The 14,460-nt window shown below is 38.5% G+C and overlaps 1 protein-coding gene across 6 annotated transcripts in view; it reads left to right on the top strand.

The window, feature by feature from the left end:
• dync1i2a (dynein, cytoplasmic 1, intermediate chain 2a) overlaps positions 1-14,460 on the top strand; it is a 41,983-nt gene that overhangs the window by 2,086 nt on the left and 25,437 nt on the right. For 2 of the 6 annotated variants that reach the window (XM_088352620.1, XM_088352621.1), the window contains exons 2-6: positions 225-342; positions 529-643; positions 1,438-1,525; positions 5,582-5,671; positions 6,717-6,832. In XM_088352620.1, the coding sequence (XP_088208746.1) occupies positions 235-342; positions 529-643; positions 1,438-1,525; positions 5,582-5,671; positions 6,717-6,832 (517 nt within the window). In that variant the 5' untranslated portion in view covers positions 225-234. The remainder of the gene's footprint in view (positions 1-224; positions 343-528; positions 644-1,437; positions 1,526-5,581; positions 5,672-6,716; positions 6,833-14,460) is intronic. The other 4 variants (XM_088352623.1, XM_088352624.1, XM_088352625.1 and 1 more) reach the window with 2 other exon arrangements.

Raw genomic sequence — 14,460 nt, 5'->3', positions numbered from 1 at the left:
ACTCCACATGATTAGTCACTTGATGGATTCCAGTTATGTGCTTAAACTTGTATAAACCGTGGCACCACTGAAATCATTTATCTTAATTGATGACAAATCTCAACAGTAAGTCTTTTTGTTGACGAGCATTTTTAAAACCCACCCGTTGATACACATTTTTGCTTCTTATATACACTTGAGTATTTCTGTGTTTTGCTACGAATGACATTTTCTGTTTCGTGCAGCTCCGGCATCATGTCTGACAAAAGTGAACTGAAAGCGGAGCTTGAAAGAAAGAAGCAAAGGTTGGCTCAAATCAGAGAGGAAAAGAAAAGGAAGGAGGAGGAACGAAAGAAGAAAGAGGTAGCCATAAACTTTCAGTGCATTTTCTGGATTTAGAAAATAAAGGTTTAATGTGGGTATACTGGATAGATTTTTTTCTGTACAGTGAAAATGCTACTAATAAGACTGGGAAAAGCACTCCATGCACATCTCATTGTTAGGAATGCAATTACTAAATGTGAGAGGTTTACATTTTCTGTCATTCAGGCGGAGCAACTGAAAGATACTCCCATTCACCATGAAGAGTCTGATTTAGAGAAGAAGCGCAATGAAGCTGATGCTCTGCTACAAAGTTTTGGCATAGCCTCTGATGTATCTGTTGGTAGGTAGTCCTATCTATGACTTTCTTTGGCTCAATTTCTTTTGTTTTTTTGTTTTTATCAATGATCTGATGAGGCAGATTGTTAAACTCATCTTAGTTATCCTTTTCTGAATTTACTAAACATATTTCCTAAAACAAAATATATAATCATTAAAATGACCCCTCGCGTTGTTAAATTTTCACAATTTCATTACTTCCCTAATTTGCATTAGGCATTGTGTTCTGTATTCTGATTGGTTAACCTGTCTCTAGGCTTTCCTTTTCATTATATACACATTGATGATCAAAATTATTATTCAACGGCTTAAATACTTAAGCCTGTAGAAAGGCTATTTTTCTACAATGTGGAACAAAGAAAAATCATTTTCTGAAGGTAAATATACAACTTGTATTACCGTACTTTACCCCCGCCCCCAATTATTTGACTTATTTTGCAGTGTGTATTTGTGACTACTCAATATGTGGTATTTTCCATCTGTTAACTACAGGCAGGGCTTTTTCTAACACTGTCGCTCTGCTAACAGCAGGTGGCAGGAAAGATCCGTTAAAAAAAAATTGTGTCCCATGCTTTTCAGCTATCCTCTGCATAGCTATAAAGTATTGTTTTTATATTATTACGTCTACTATTTCAGAGGCTTTTGACTATAATTGTCGTTTAATTAGCTTTTCTTCAACATATACTGGACACAAAGTTTGAATTTTCTCTAATATTGCATGATTATAGTAGCATTGTGTCCAGCAGTGTAATGTCTTAGTGAATTGAAACATCTTTTTATGTTTGCTTCTTTCTGTAGCTCCCCCTCCCACATCTCCAACTGCCAAATCGGCAGACACCTTAAGCGAGACAGGGAGCCAGGACTCAGATGGAGCTGTGGGACCAAGGTACATGCATGCTCCCTCAATTATTCTGTCCTTTCCCAGTGTACTAACAAAAAGGCATTATTTGCAGTGCATTCGAGGGAAAGTTCATTTCTTCCAAATGCTTGTTTATTTGATCTATGCGCTGTTGATTTAGTGACGTCCCGAATCGACAATAAAACGGCGTGATGCCTGGGGGACTTCTTAACCCCCTAATTAAATCGACTTCCCTAGGCTGAAATTTAAGATCCCTCCCTAAAATCCCACAAGGCACTAGAAGCCGTTCTCCCCCTCCTAAAAACGCGTTGAGTCATTTCCCTCACCAGCACGGCCATTTCCTACACACATGGAGGTCATGTTTTCTGCCTGAGGCACCGCAAGCCACTTGGCCCCCCTCTGCCTTTCTACACAACTCCCCAAGCCTTTGGTGTGACACAGTCTTGGCTGCTTATTAACACCCTGAATAACCCGCTGAAGAAGAAAAAAAAAATATCCCAGATGCCCCTACTGCATGTGGGTGCATTAACACCATAATGTCAGTCAATGAGGAAGTCTAATTGAATTTTCAAGTCAGATGAAAATGTTCTGATAATAACCCCCAGACACACAGTGTGTGGTAACAGCTAAAAAATTAAGTATTTACTTAGTAATTTTCCCCTTGTGTTTAACTCCCCCCCCCCTTTTTTTTTTCTCTCTCTGATATTATGACACATTTTCTTTGTTCACCACACAAACGCGATCATGTGCATAGAACGATACAGACACAAGAAAAGATATTACCTGCCGGGTGTAAATAACAAAGTTGTTTGAATAAATTATAATTATTGATTTAAAACCTTGACATACTGGACTGTCTCAGAAAATTAGAATATTGTGATAAAGTTCTTTATTTTCTGTAATGCAATTAAAAAAACAAAAATGTCATACATTCTGGATTCATTACCCATCAACTGAACTATTTCAAGCCTTTTATTATTTGTATATTGCTGATTTTGGCTTACAGCTGAAAAAAACTCAAAAATCCTATCTCAAAATATTAGAATACTTCCTCAGACCAAGTAAAAAAAATAATTTTATTACAGCAAAACTAAATCAAACATTTGAAAATGTCCATTGATGCACTCAGTACTTGGTTGGGAATCCTTTTGCAAGGATTACTGCATCAATCCGGCGTGGCATGGAGGCAATCAGCCTGTGGCATTGCTGAGGTGTTATTGATGCCCAGGATGCTTCGATAGCGGCCTTCAGCTCATTTGCATTTGTAGGTCTGGTGTCTTTCATCTTCTTCTTAACTATACCCCACAAATTCTCGATGGGGTTCAGGTCAGGGGAATTAGCAGGCCAATCAAGGACAGTGATGCCATGGTCAGTGCACCAGTTACTGGTGGTTTTGGCACTGTGGGCAGGTGCCAGATCATGCTGGAAAATGAAATACTCATCTCCATAGAGCTTTTCAGCAGATGGAAGCATGTAGTGCTCTAAAATCTCTTGGTACACAGTTGCATTTACTCTGGACTTGATGAAACACAGTGGACCAACACCAGCAGCTGACATGGCTCCCCAAACCATTGCTGACTGTGGGAACTTCACACTGGATTTCAAGCAACTTGGATTTTGCTCTTCTCCAGCCTTTCTCCAGACTCTGGCGCCTTGACTTCCAAATGAAATGCAAAACTTGCTTTCGTCTGAAAAGAGGACTTTGGACCACTCTGCAACTGTCCAGTGCTTCTTCTCCATAGCCCAAGTCAGACGCTTCTTCCGTTGTCTTGAGTTCAGAAGTGGCTTGACCATGGGAATACGGCTATTGTAGCCCATTTCCCGGACACGTCTGTGAACTGTGGCTTTTGATACCTGGACTCCAGCTTCAGCCCACTGTCTTTGAAGCTCCCTCAAATTCTGGAAGCGGCTCTTCTTCACAATTTTGTTAAGGCTGCGGTCATCTCTCTTGGTTGTGCAGCGTTTCCGGCCACATTTTTCCCTTCCAACAGACTTTTTGTGGATATGCTTTGAAACTGCACTCTGTGATCAGCCTGCTCTTTAAAAAAATTCTTTTTGTGTCTTACCCTCCTGATGGAGGGTATCAATGATGGTCCTCTGGACAGCAGTCAGATCAGCAGTGATTTAGTTTACTGAACCAAGCTGAGTGTTTTTAAGGCTCAGGAAACCCTCGCAAGGTGTTTCGAGTTAATTAGATGATTCAGGTGATTAGTTGGATAGCCTACTTGTATACTTTTTCACATGATATTCTAATATTTTGAGATAGGATTTTTGAGTTTTCTTAAGCTGTAAGCCAAATTCAGCAATATTAAAATAATAAAAGGCTTGAAATAGTTCAGTTGATGTGTAATGAATCCAGAAAGTATGACATTTTTGTTTTTTTAATTGCATTACAGAAAATAAAGAACTTTATCACAATATTCTAATTTTCTGAGACAGTCCAGTATATTTTTAAAGGTATGGTGCGTCGTTTGAGGTGTTCTTAAAAAGTTGAGAGTAGAATATTTTTTCTATTGATTGTTTTTTTACAATGTCCTATAAGTTCAAAAAGCTATAATAGTTTGTTTTTTTCAACCGCGTCTGTCTACTTCAATTATACTTTTAGCAAAACTTTTCAGGGCAGAATATATTCGGAATGAGTTATAGGGGAGTGTCTTAATGCTTGTCCCTGCAGTTTTTTGTTGGTCTAGCATGAAAATGATGAAACGTAGGAAAAGGCTGGTTTCAAGTACAGTCGAAATGCCAACCCCTAAAAAGATGAAAAAAATTATTATTTTTTTAGCTTAAAAATGCACGTACTTGCACTTGCATCAAGAATAAGTTGAGTAAAGCTGCAATCATGACTTTAAGCCAGGAGATGGCTGCAGAAATCAGGCATTGATTTACAATGTTACAACCATAACTAAATACTCGAGGCAAGCTGAATATTGGGGATTTTACTAAGGCGATTGTTTCCCCCGGCAATGGCCCCAGAACAAATTCAGACCTGGGAAAATAGTAGTCAATGAAATGAGGGTATTTCCTGATTCTCATTTGTACACAATGAATTTTATTCAATGACGAGGTTGATAGTCTCCTGAACTGCCAGGCTTATAAAGCATTTTGTAAAACCCTAAAAGTCATCAACAATGTGTTGTTCATTACCAGTGCGAATATTTTCTAATATTGTGCTTTAAACTTTGGTACAATGAACTAACTACACAATAGCAAATGGATGATCATTTAAAATGTTGGTATTAAAATGTCTTAAATACATTTTTCCAACGACCTTAAGGAAGGGGTTTCAAACTCAATTTACTTGGGGGATTCTGTGTTTTCCTAAAGATATAAAGAATCCACTGTTTTTAAATATGTTTTTGAAATTTCCTTTTTAAATTAAGATCTTAAAAATAAAGTCATTACAAATTAACATGAAAATAATATATAAATCTGTAATAAATGAATCAATAATGCTGGTAGGCTGCACTCACTGCACTCTAAGGCGGGGGGGCCTCAAATTATCATATCGCAGGCCTTTAAACTCAAACCAATCAGAACTGCGGATTGGTGCTGACTGGCAGTTGGGAAGCAGCATTCCTCCTTGCTGGAAGCATATACTTACACTATATAGGGATGGACACAGTTTTGGCATCCACGACATATGGATGGATACAACTGTGGCATTTTCTCCATGGGGGTAGAAGGTACAATCGTAACGTCCCAGAGGAATCAACCAATAAACGTGAAGCTTTTTTTAGCAAGTAAACCGGAGTTTATGTGCATCATTCTTCTCCATACTACAAGACAGCAGTTTCTTGCAGCATAAAAGTAAGAGGGAAATTGCCCGTGCACAGTAATGCGCACAGGTAAATGGAATAACCGTGTGATGCTGTAATATACAGGTTTATGGTTCCTACTTAGCAGAAATGTATTTAATACAGTTGGTAATGGAATGGATTACCTGTGAAAAACAAGGGAATAATGCATTTGTCTGTATAAACCTGCATGTTGTGCATCCGGAATTCCAACATTGTTTCTCGACCTGGTTTGCGCTTGCCCGTGTCTCCCACTAATGCCGCCTTGTTGCTTTGTGACACTAACCAGGAATCTGCACTGGGATTCTGACCCGTCCACTCTTCAACTTCACTCTGATTCTGAGCTGGGGTACTGGACACTCTCTTCTCTCCTTTCCTGGTCATTTTCCCTTCTCTCAATCTATGGCATGATTACCTGTCATGACTCTATTAAATCAGCAAGTTGAGTTTTGCATGACCTAGCGATTTGATCATTTTAACGCCGGCTGTGAAAGTACTGTATTTTCCGGACTATAAGTTGCTCAAGAGTATAAGTCGCACCAGCCAGAAAATGCATTACTCAGAAGGAAAAAACATATATAAGTCACACCTAAGGTCTAATTTCTAGGGGAAATTTATCAGAGAAGATCCAACAATAAGATCCATGTTGAAAGGCAAAAAAAAAAAAAAAAATCGAAAACAGGCTGAGTAAGTGTACAGTATACAAACGTTACAGGATTGACATGCCCAGTAATATCATTAACGACGTAACATATCAAGTTATTCAGATAACTTTAGCATAAAGAACACACTTACCAAAGTATCAGCTTCACTCCAAATCATTAAATCCAATGACATCTTCATCCTCGGGTTCATGGTAGCCGATACGCCGCTTCTTCCTTCTGTTTCTACGTCGCTTACGACAAACTTATCGTCACCTCCGCTTCCCGCCAACCCCAAACTTTCTCTCTACTGCTCAATTACCGTTGTTGGTTGCATATTTCACTATTTGCAGCTTGTATTCTGCAGAATCTGACTTTGTTTCAGTGCTATTTTTCCTCAGCTCTTTTCATTTGTATTTATAAATTACTGGTGTTTTGCCAAAAATTGTCCCCCTCACAACAGGGCAAGGTAAAATGATCAAGACAAGCCTAGAGCGCCCTCTTGTGGCTTAGTGTGTAAATAACATGTGAAATAATATGCCAGTAATAAAAATATAAACATCAATGATCTAATAGTGTTTTAAAAATTTCACATATAAGTCTCACCGGAGTATAAGTCGCACACCTGACCAAACTATGAAACAAAACTGCGACTTAAAGTCCGGAAAATACGGTTAATGTGAATGGCCTGACATTCCAATCAAGGTTTTTTTCTGGGGCGAAGGTGAGATTTCTTATTGTTGTTGTGGTTTGCACTGTTTTTGAGTGGTTTTCTGCTTTTAGGCGAGCCACTTCGAAACTTGGAATGACCAAAATCACTCAGGTGGACTTTCCTCCACGCGAAACGGTGTCTTATACGAAAGAAACGCAGACTCCAGCTATGACACAGCCAAAAGAAGGTAATGTGTAAAAGTCTAACAATTGCTGATGATCTAAGACATATTTGCCATATTTCAGACTTCAAACATAGATATAAAACTGTAATTTCTTGTAAAGTATCAACAATAAGTAGGACACAATCATGAAGTGGAACACACTTTATTGGATATTTTAAACTTTTTTAACAAATATAAAACGAAAAAGTGGGTGCGCAAAATTATTCAGCCCCATCGCGTTAATACTTTGTCGCGCCACCTTTTGCTGCGATTACAGCTGCAAGCCGCTTGGGGTATGTCTGTATCAGTCTTGCAGATCGAGAAACTGATATTTTTGCCCATTCCTCCTTGCAAAATAGTTCGAGCTCAGTGAGGTTTGATGGAAAGCGTTTGTGAACAGCAGCTTTCAGTTCTTTCCACAGATTCTCAATTGGATTGAGGTCTGGACTTTGACTTGGACTTGTATTTTCATCCTACTGACTCGCATTCATTAATGGAACATTTTTGTTATTAATAAAAAATCCTGTGCATAATGGTCAGACAAGAATAAAGTAACACTCATGTTGGTGCAAAAAATAGGTACTCATAGCATTTGCCTAGCTTGCGTTAATGCAATACTTGGTTAGTCAGTAACTGTAGTGTTATAGCAAGCGCACGTTTTGATTAAGTCAAACAAAACTTTCAAATTCCAACCCTCGATTTCACACTTTAGCAAGTTTTCAATATTTTCCCCCCAAAAACCTCAATGATTCCCGATCATTTCTCATTGCATCATTGCCACTCCATTTTATTTAATATTTATTTTGATTGTGCATGCTCTGCAGAAGAGCAGATCTGTGTAGTCAGGAAACCAGAAGAGTTGACAATTTTAGATTTTTAGAATGTAAATAGATTTAATTAGATTTACAATGAACCCTTACGTTCTAAAAACAACCCATAAGTGTAGGAAAGTAAAGTGTAAACATTTTTTGTTATTTTACAATTATATATTCTGTTTGAGTTTAAGATTGTCTTAATTGTCATGAACTTAAAATTCCAATGAAAAAGTTCAGAACAGGATATATATATATATATATATATTATACACACACAAAGGAAAACGGGTGTACCGTATTTTCGAGACATAGGGTGCACCATGTTAGAAGGCGCAGTCACCAAACGCTGGCTCTATTTCTGTATTTAACACTACACTGGGCGCCCAGCAGGATAGGGCGTGGAAGCCCTCTGCTTGTGGCCGCGTTACAACATTACAGACAAGCATACAAGTGTGCATATTTAAAATACAATGGAAGCAAAACTGAGTTTTGCTCTGGTGTATTAAAGTATTGGTTACAAAGTTAAACACTCAGATAAAACAAGATTTCTAAAAAGAGCTGGTGCAAAAAAATTGTAGCTCTCACACTTTTTACCAGTACTCCATAACATAACTGCCAATATTCTCGTCCTCTGTTTCTGACCAGAACAGTTTCGCTAAATATCCATGAAATGGTTCACTTTGTTCACTGTCAGAGTCTTTTTCCGAAAGCTCAAACAACAGTCCCGGCAGACCCGTTAGCCCAAGCGACGGCCATCCATTATTTTCATTATAATCCGCTGAAAGTTTCTGTGTGCCTAGTTCGGGTCCGGGTGGAAAAATAACGCTGTTTCATTAAGGGAGTGCCAATAACAATAACTTAATTTGTTAGAATCGCTCCAGCGTTGGCATCTATGAGTGCTTCCGCAAACAATGCATTGCATGTGATGACATGTGTCCTCTTCTGCTAGTGGAAAACTTGTAGCGGACACGGGAGAAGGCATAAAAGTAAGAGGAGATTGCATACATGTCGCCTTTAGTATGAATTTTGAACGATCTTACAAAACCATCTGATTTCACCCAAAAATGTCGTGAGGCCAGACTCGGCCAAGGTTCGAAACTGTGACCTCACAGTCTCTGGGGTAGGCGCCCAACCCTAAGGCCAGCGAACTAGTCTCTATTCACCGCTTTACATGAAACACAGGGTGTACTGCACAATCGGAAGAAAATCTGAGACTTTGATGTGCGCCTTATGGGCTTGAAAATGCGGTACATGTATGTACATTTTTTCCAGGATGATTCTGTACATCAAGGTGCGACTGAGCTGTAAAATGCGTTGTGCCGTAGCCTATAAGTTATCATACTGAGATACCAAAGAGGAAACACTTTTTACTGCCCAATGCATTAATTTAAAAAAAATAAAGTACTGTATACTGTACCTCTAAACAAACAGTTATTTTTTTACCAATAATTACTCTTTTACAGACTGTTTAGCCAATGCATGAAGTAAATCCTTGAAGAGGCAAGACTCTGAAAGTTTAACCGGGTTATAACAAGGTATTACTGCATTGCCAATTTCTAGTGAACACAAGTACTATTTTTATCAGTTTTAACGCAAAACTTACACTCATGTTTGTGGAAAAACAACCATTTTATTTGTGTGATTAACTCAGTGCTCTTACACGAGGCGGGTGTTTAAGTAGTTGACTGAGCCTAATATAAACCTACTTCTAATACTTACAACCTGACAATAACATAATGATAATATCATAGTAACAACCTAGTAATAACATAAGTTGATATTTTGCTAATGCATATCAAACCGGTTGCCCCTCAGTCCAATTAATAGCAAAAAAGTAGCCCTCAGCTTCAAAACGGTTGTTGAGTCGTGCTCTAAAGCCTGGATTCAGCTCTGCCTCTAATTATCCTTTCGTTTAATTAATGAACAGGATGTGCAAACCGTGACATGACAGGAAGGAGAAAAAGATTGGTTAGAAAGATAAAGAGGATTGAGCCTGTAATTGTTAACTGCCTCTAAAGCCAAGTCTTTGTGGTCGATAAGACATTTGAGAAATGTTCTGTTGACCCACCCCATGTAAATGTGCTGTTCACAGTATTTTTTCAATAAGAGCTGATGCTAAAAAGCATGCTCAAGTGAATACTTGATTATTTCATCTTCCCCATCTTATCCTTCCAAAACGATATAGGCAGGTCTTACAAATTCTCCATCTCCTGCAAGTCTGTCATTATATGGTTGTCTGCTTGATTCGCTTGCATCATTGAGCACGTCCTTTTCAGCATCATTGAAAGGCTGCTTGGGTTTTTAAATAGAATACACATCATCTATGAGCTGGCGGGTTAAAGCGTTGCGTAGAAAAGCGTTCACACAGCGAGAAAGATGACATTTTATGACTTGGTTATTGCCTTTTTTCAGCTGAACTATTGAAGAACATTGCTTTTACTCTGGACTTTTGTTAAACATTGTTAAACAACAGTGTACTCTGCCAGCTGTCCAGAGTGAAAATCCGCTTCGCCGGACAGCCACTATGCAATCATTTCATCAACTCCCTTTCTTCCCTCCGCGTTCCCCGTCTGCCGCAAGTAACAAAACGCATTTCGGTGACACAGTGTGGTTTTCGCACCGCCGCTCCGGAGGCCGTGCAGCGGCTTGTGCTGTTTTTCTGATGGAGCGATTTATCACGCTGGAGGTGACGTGACATGGAACGCTCTCAAGGTCAGCAAGCAGCGGCATTAGAGGGTGCAAACGTCAGAATCCACACTGTCTTTAGTGCCGGGTGTTTTTGAGAAAAGAGTGACTGTTTCGGGAATCCAAACGTCACCTAGCAACCGTCACAAATGAACGTTTAATGTCAAGATGGCCAGGCAATCAGGACAAAGATTTTTTTTGGGTGGTGGTGAGATTCCATCTGCAACCTCAGTGGAACTTTTAAAATCTAGGCTTCAAACACACTTTTATTCTATAGCATATGAATAACCTATATTTTATGTTGACAGTATATGTGTATTATTTGTTATTGCAACATCCATTGCAGCCTGGTCATCCTGGAAGGGGTGTGACCTCATGTGCGGTCCCTTCCCAAGGTTTCTTTATTTTCCTCATGTTGAGGTTTTTGAGTTTTTTCCTTGCCCTCGTGTGGGTTTTTGATCAGGGGATGGTGTAATAATAGTCTGTGGTTTGCAATAATCTGTGCAGCCCTTTAAGACTCTTTGTTATTAAGGGCTATACAAATAAACATGACTTGACTAGTAAATACAAAATGAGCCTCAACACTCTTTAAGTAACCACGGCAGGGAGACAAATTTTAAGTGTTATATGGGACACTGGCTCTGGCATTGATATTAATTTATCGATTTGATCAAATCATCAAACGTCACACAGTGAAATGTAACATTCTGAAGAATTAGGTTTTGTTAGAGCAGGTTTTGTCCTTTTTCTTTCTTGAAATATATGGTGTGGCTCTCTTAAAAAAAATAAATCTAAATCAATTTGCTTTAATGGCTCTTCGAGTCAAAAAGGCTCCCGACCCCTGGAATAGAGGGTTGTATGTTAAGTTTTTGGGATGCTGTTACCACGAGAGAATTATATTGTGTCTGTATTTATTGTCGTCTGTGGTGTGAAGTGCTCATGGAGTAGTGTTGGTAAGGTAGGTCTGCAAAAGGCTTGTCATGCTCAGAAGTGCCTATGCAGGTTTTTAAAATCCAGTATTTAATGGAATGGGATTGTTTTAATCGCTGCCGATTCAGAGCAAGGTCTCATCTTGAAAATCACAAAAGCCTTTTGTGGCCTTCTTATCCCAAGTGCCACTTTAGAGTTTAGTTGGCTTTTATGCTCTTAACGATCAAATACCTATTGTGTGAAGAGGTGCGGGTAGGCATTGGCTTTGCAATACGGTTATGATTTACCAATCAGTGGTGCACCCTCTTTGCGTTGTTGCCAATCACTATTTTATTTTTTTTCTTTTCAATTAATGCTACTTGAGATTGGAAGTTTTTGGAAATGTGTGTAATCGAGTGGTCTTTCTCGGTCCTGAGTTCAATTTTTGCTCAAGTTTGAGGAGATCGTTTGAGGTGAGTGCACAAAGTTAAAGCCCTATAGTGACCCTTTGTGGTGTAAAAAATACTTCATTTTAATAAAACACTATTGATTTAAATAACAAGTAAAAACAAATCTCAGAAAATTGTTTTTTTTTTTTGTTGTTTTTGTTTTTTTTAAAGACTTGTTTAGAAATGTAATTATATCACATTTTTTGAGAGGCTCTTTGAAGAAGCTGACATGTTTGGTTGCCATTTTGAACTACGGAAGCCTGGATGACCATTTCGCCAAGGTGCTGGGTTTAGCATTTAACGGTCGTCAACTTTCACAGCTTAGCCTTGAATGTGATGGTCGCCGTGTCCCGTCTTTTAGGCATCCTGCGTTTTTTTTCCCCCCATTTTTTTCCCCTTCTCTAGCCACTCATGTAAGCTACGTGGTTGCAGGCTATGACATTCCACTTGACGCTTTTATAGTTGCTAGCTGCTCCGTGTAATCAGTGTCACTCGTCTTTCACAACTGGTCATACAGGCAAACAACTCTGAGTTCTGTGATTCTGGGTCCTGATGTTTGACAAATTAACATTTTTATTGACCATTTTAAGAGTCTCTCTTGCCGGTCGCTTTAGTTTGCCAATTTTACCAGTGATTTGCTCTTTTCAGCCACTCTAGATGTATCAAGCTCTCTCCCTCTGCGGTTATCGCTCGCTGGATTAGCAACTGCTTTTATATCCCGTCGTTTAAGTTTATAGTTTATTAGACACACAAAATAAGGAGATAAGACATCAATTGTCTTTTAACTTAAGAACAGGAGACAGCCCAAATCTCACATAAGAAATTCTAACTTTTTCTAATAGACCTCCCTTGAGCACTTTCTTTTTATTAAATCTCCTAGGTTACAAAAAGCAGATCCGCCCTAAACAGTGTTAAAGAACAGTAACCTTATTGGCTGATGTTGATAGCGATGTAGTAATAGTCACAATCATAAACCACAGCGAGGTATAATAGTCGAAATAAAAAACTGGTTTTCCTATGCAATTTCCTTTGCAGTCGTCCTATATTAAGAACAGAAATTAATTAGCCCTATCGCTGGCTTAATTAATTCATTAAAATGGAATTAGGCTTCCGAATTTTGCCAAGTAGAATCGTTTTTGCTTTTGAAATATGTCTTATTTCAATGCACATTCTTCAACCGCCATTCTAAGCTGCATAGACCTCTAGTGGCGATTTATGAAACACTGTCACTTTAAGAAAAGTTGTTCAAATTGTTGTGTTTTTTGTTGTCTGTCTAAATGATATTTAACTACCTCTAGTGGTGATTTATTACACACTTTCCTTTTAAGATATGTATGTCCATTACAAGTATTTTCTTATAGATGTTTAGACGTTGTGGAATTTTGACATTAATAGCTCCATTAAAATTATTTCACTCACACTGCTGTATACATTTTGGTCACCTCACTTGGTGCTTCATATAATAATAAAAGCAAGAGTGATTATTCATTATCCATTATCTTTTTTTAAACACTTACACAGCTTTTTTGATCTGTAAATATTGAGATGTAGCATTTGAAAGGATTAATCACCGTTTAGTTGAATTTGAGTAAGTGCTTTTAAAGATTCCCGTTTCTTGAGATGAGAAATGATCTTCCCCACTGTGTGCTTCAGTGATAAGCTTGGGATGGCAAAGGTTGCAAAATGAAAGCCTGCGAGTTGCTGCAAAAAGCCTCACACGTGCTGCTTTCAGACTTTGGTGCCGTGCAAACTCTGAGGACGAGGAAGACACCTGCTGCTCAGGGCAAAGGTCCTTCAGTTGTATTCTTCAAATTCTCTGCCGATATTTGCTTTAATAAGTTGTACAAGAGGGAAAACAATGATTACTCAACAGCAGGAGTGGGCTCACCAAAGCCTACGGGCCATCAAATCTTTTTCATCTGGCTTGCCAATACAAAAATGGTCAAACTATAGCAGTGTTCATTTTACCTCTGAAAAGTGATGGGTCCCAGGGACTCGCATGCTTAAAATCTATGGGTCCCAACAGAGATCTATGGGTCCCCAAAATTTAGTGTGCCCCATGCCCTTACAAACTCGTATTTTCCCTTACAAAATACAAAAAGACCTTTTTTTTTTTTCAAACATGTTTATTTATGTATTGTTAATGAACATTTTGTTGTGAGACACTGAGTTGCTCGACATGAATGAGGTTTATTATAAAAAAAGTTCAAAAATGAAGTCGCTTGGACGTTCACTGTATAAGGAAAAAATACATGCAAATATAATTAAGTAGAATAATGAACTTTCTTATTCAAATTATGAATTCATTTTCTGCATTAAATTATTGTTGGTAATATACTGATTAAAAGGGATCACCACAAACCACCACAAACAAGTCTTTTTTCACTTTCTCCTTTTATACTTCCTTTTTTTCTTAACTTCTTTATACAACTTAAGCATTCGTAATGAAATGCATCAAAGCAAGTGAGCCGTTTGAGAGACGGCTCTCTTTAATGAGTTGAGCCAAAAAGACCGGTTCTCTAAAAAGAAACGGACTTTCACTACACAACACGAACTGGAGATCGGCGTGCAGACGAAAACTTGAACCGCGAGACCAAAACAACAATGGCAGATCTGCCTGACGAAAAGTTTGGAGTGCGGTAAATCTTTGTTAAAAAATGATAATGACAATTTCGTGTCAAAAAAGTTGCGTCCCAGGGACGCACGTTGAATTGACACGATGCGTCCCCAGCAAAAATAATGCGTCTAGGATGCAGGGACGCGGGCAAACGAGAACACTGCTATAGTGACTATT

This window comes from Urocampus carinirostris, chromosome 14, assembly GCF_059441175.1.
Source record: "Urocampus carinirostris isolate Australia breed hairy pipefish chromosome 14, RoL_Ucar_1.0, whole genome shotgun sequence".
Taxonomy (NCBI): domain Eukaryota; kingdom Metazoa; phylum Chordata; class Actinopteri; order Syngnathiformes; family Syngnathidae; genus Urocampus; species Urocampus carinirostris.
Note: the sequence above shows the minus strand (reverse complement) of the source record. Positions and strands in the feature narration are given on the sequence as shown.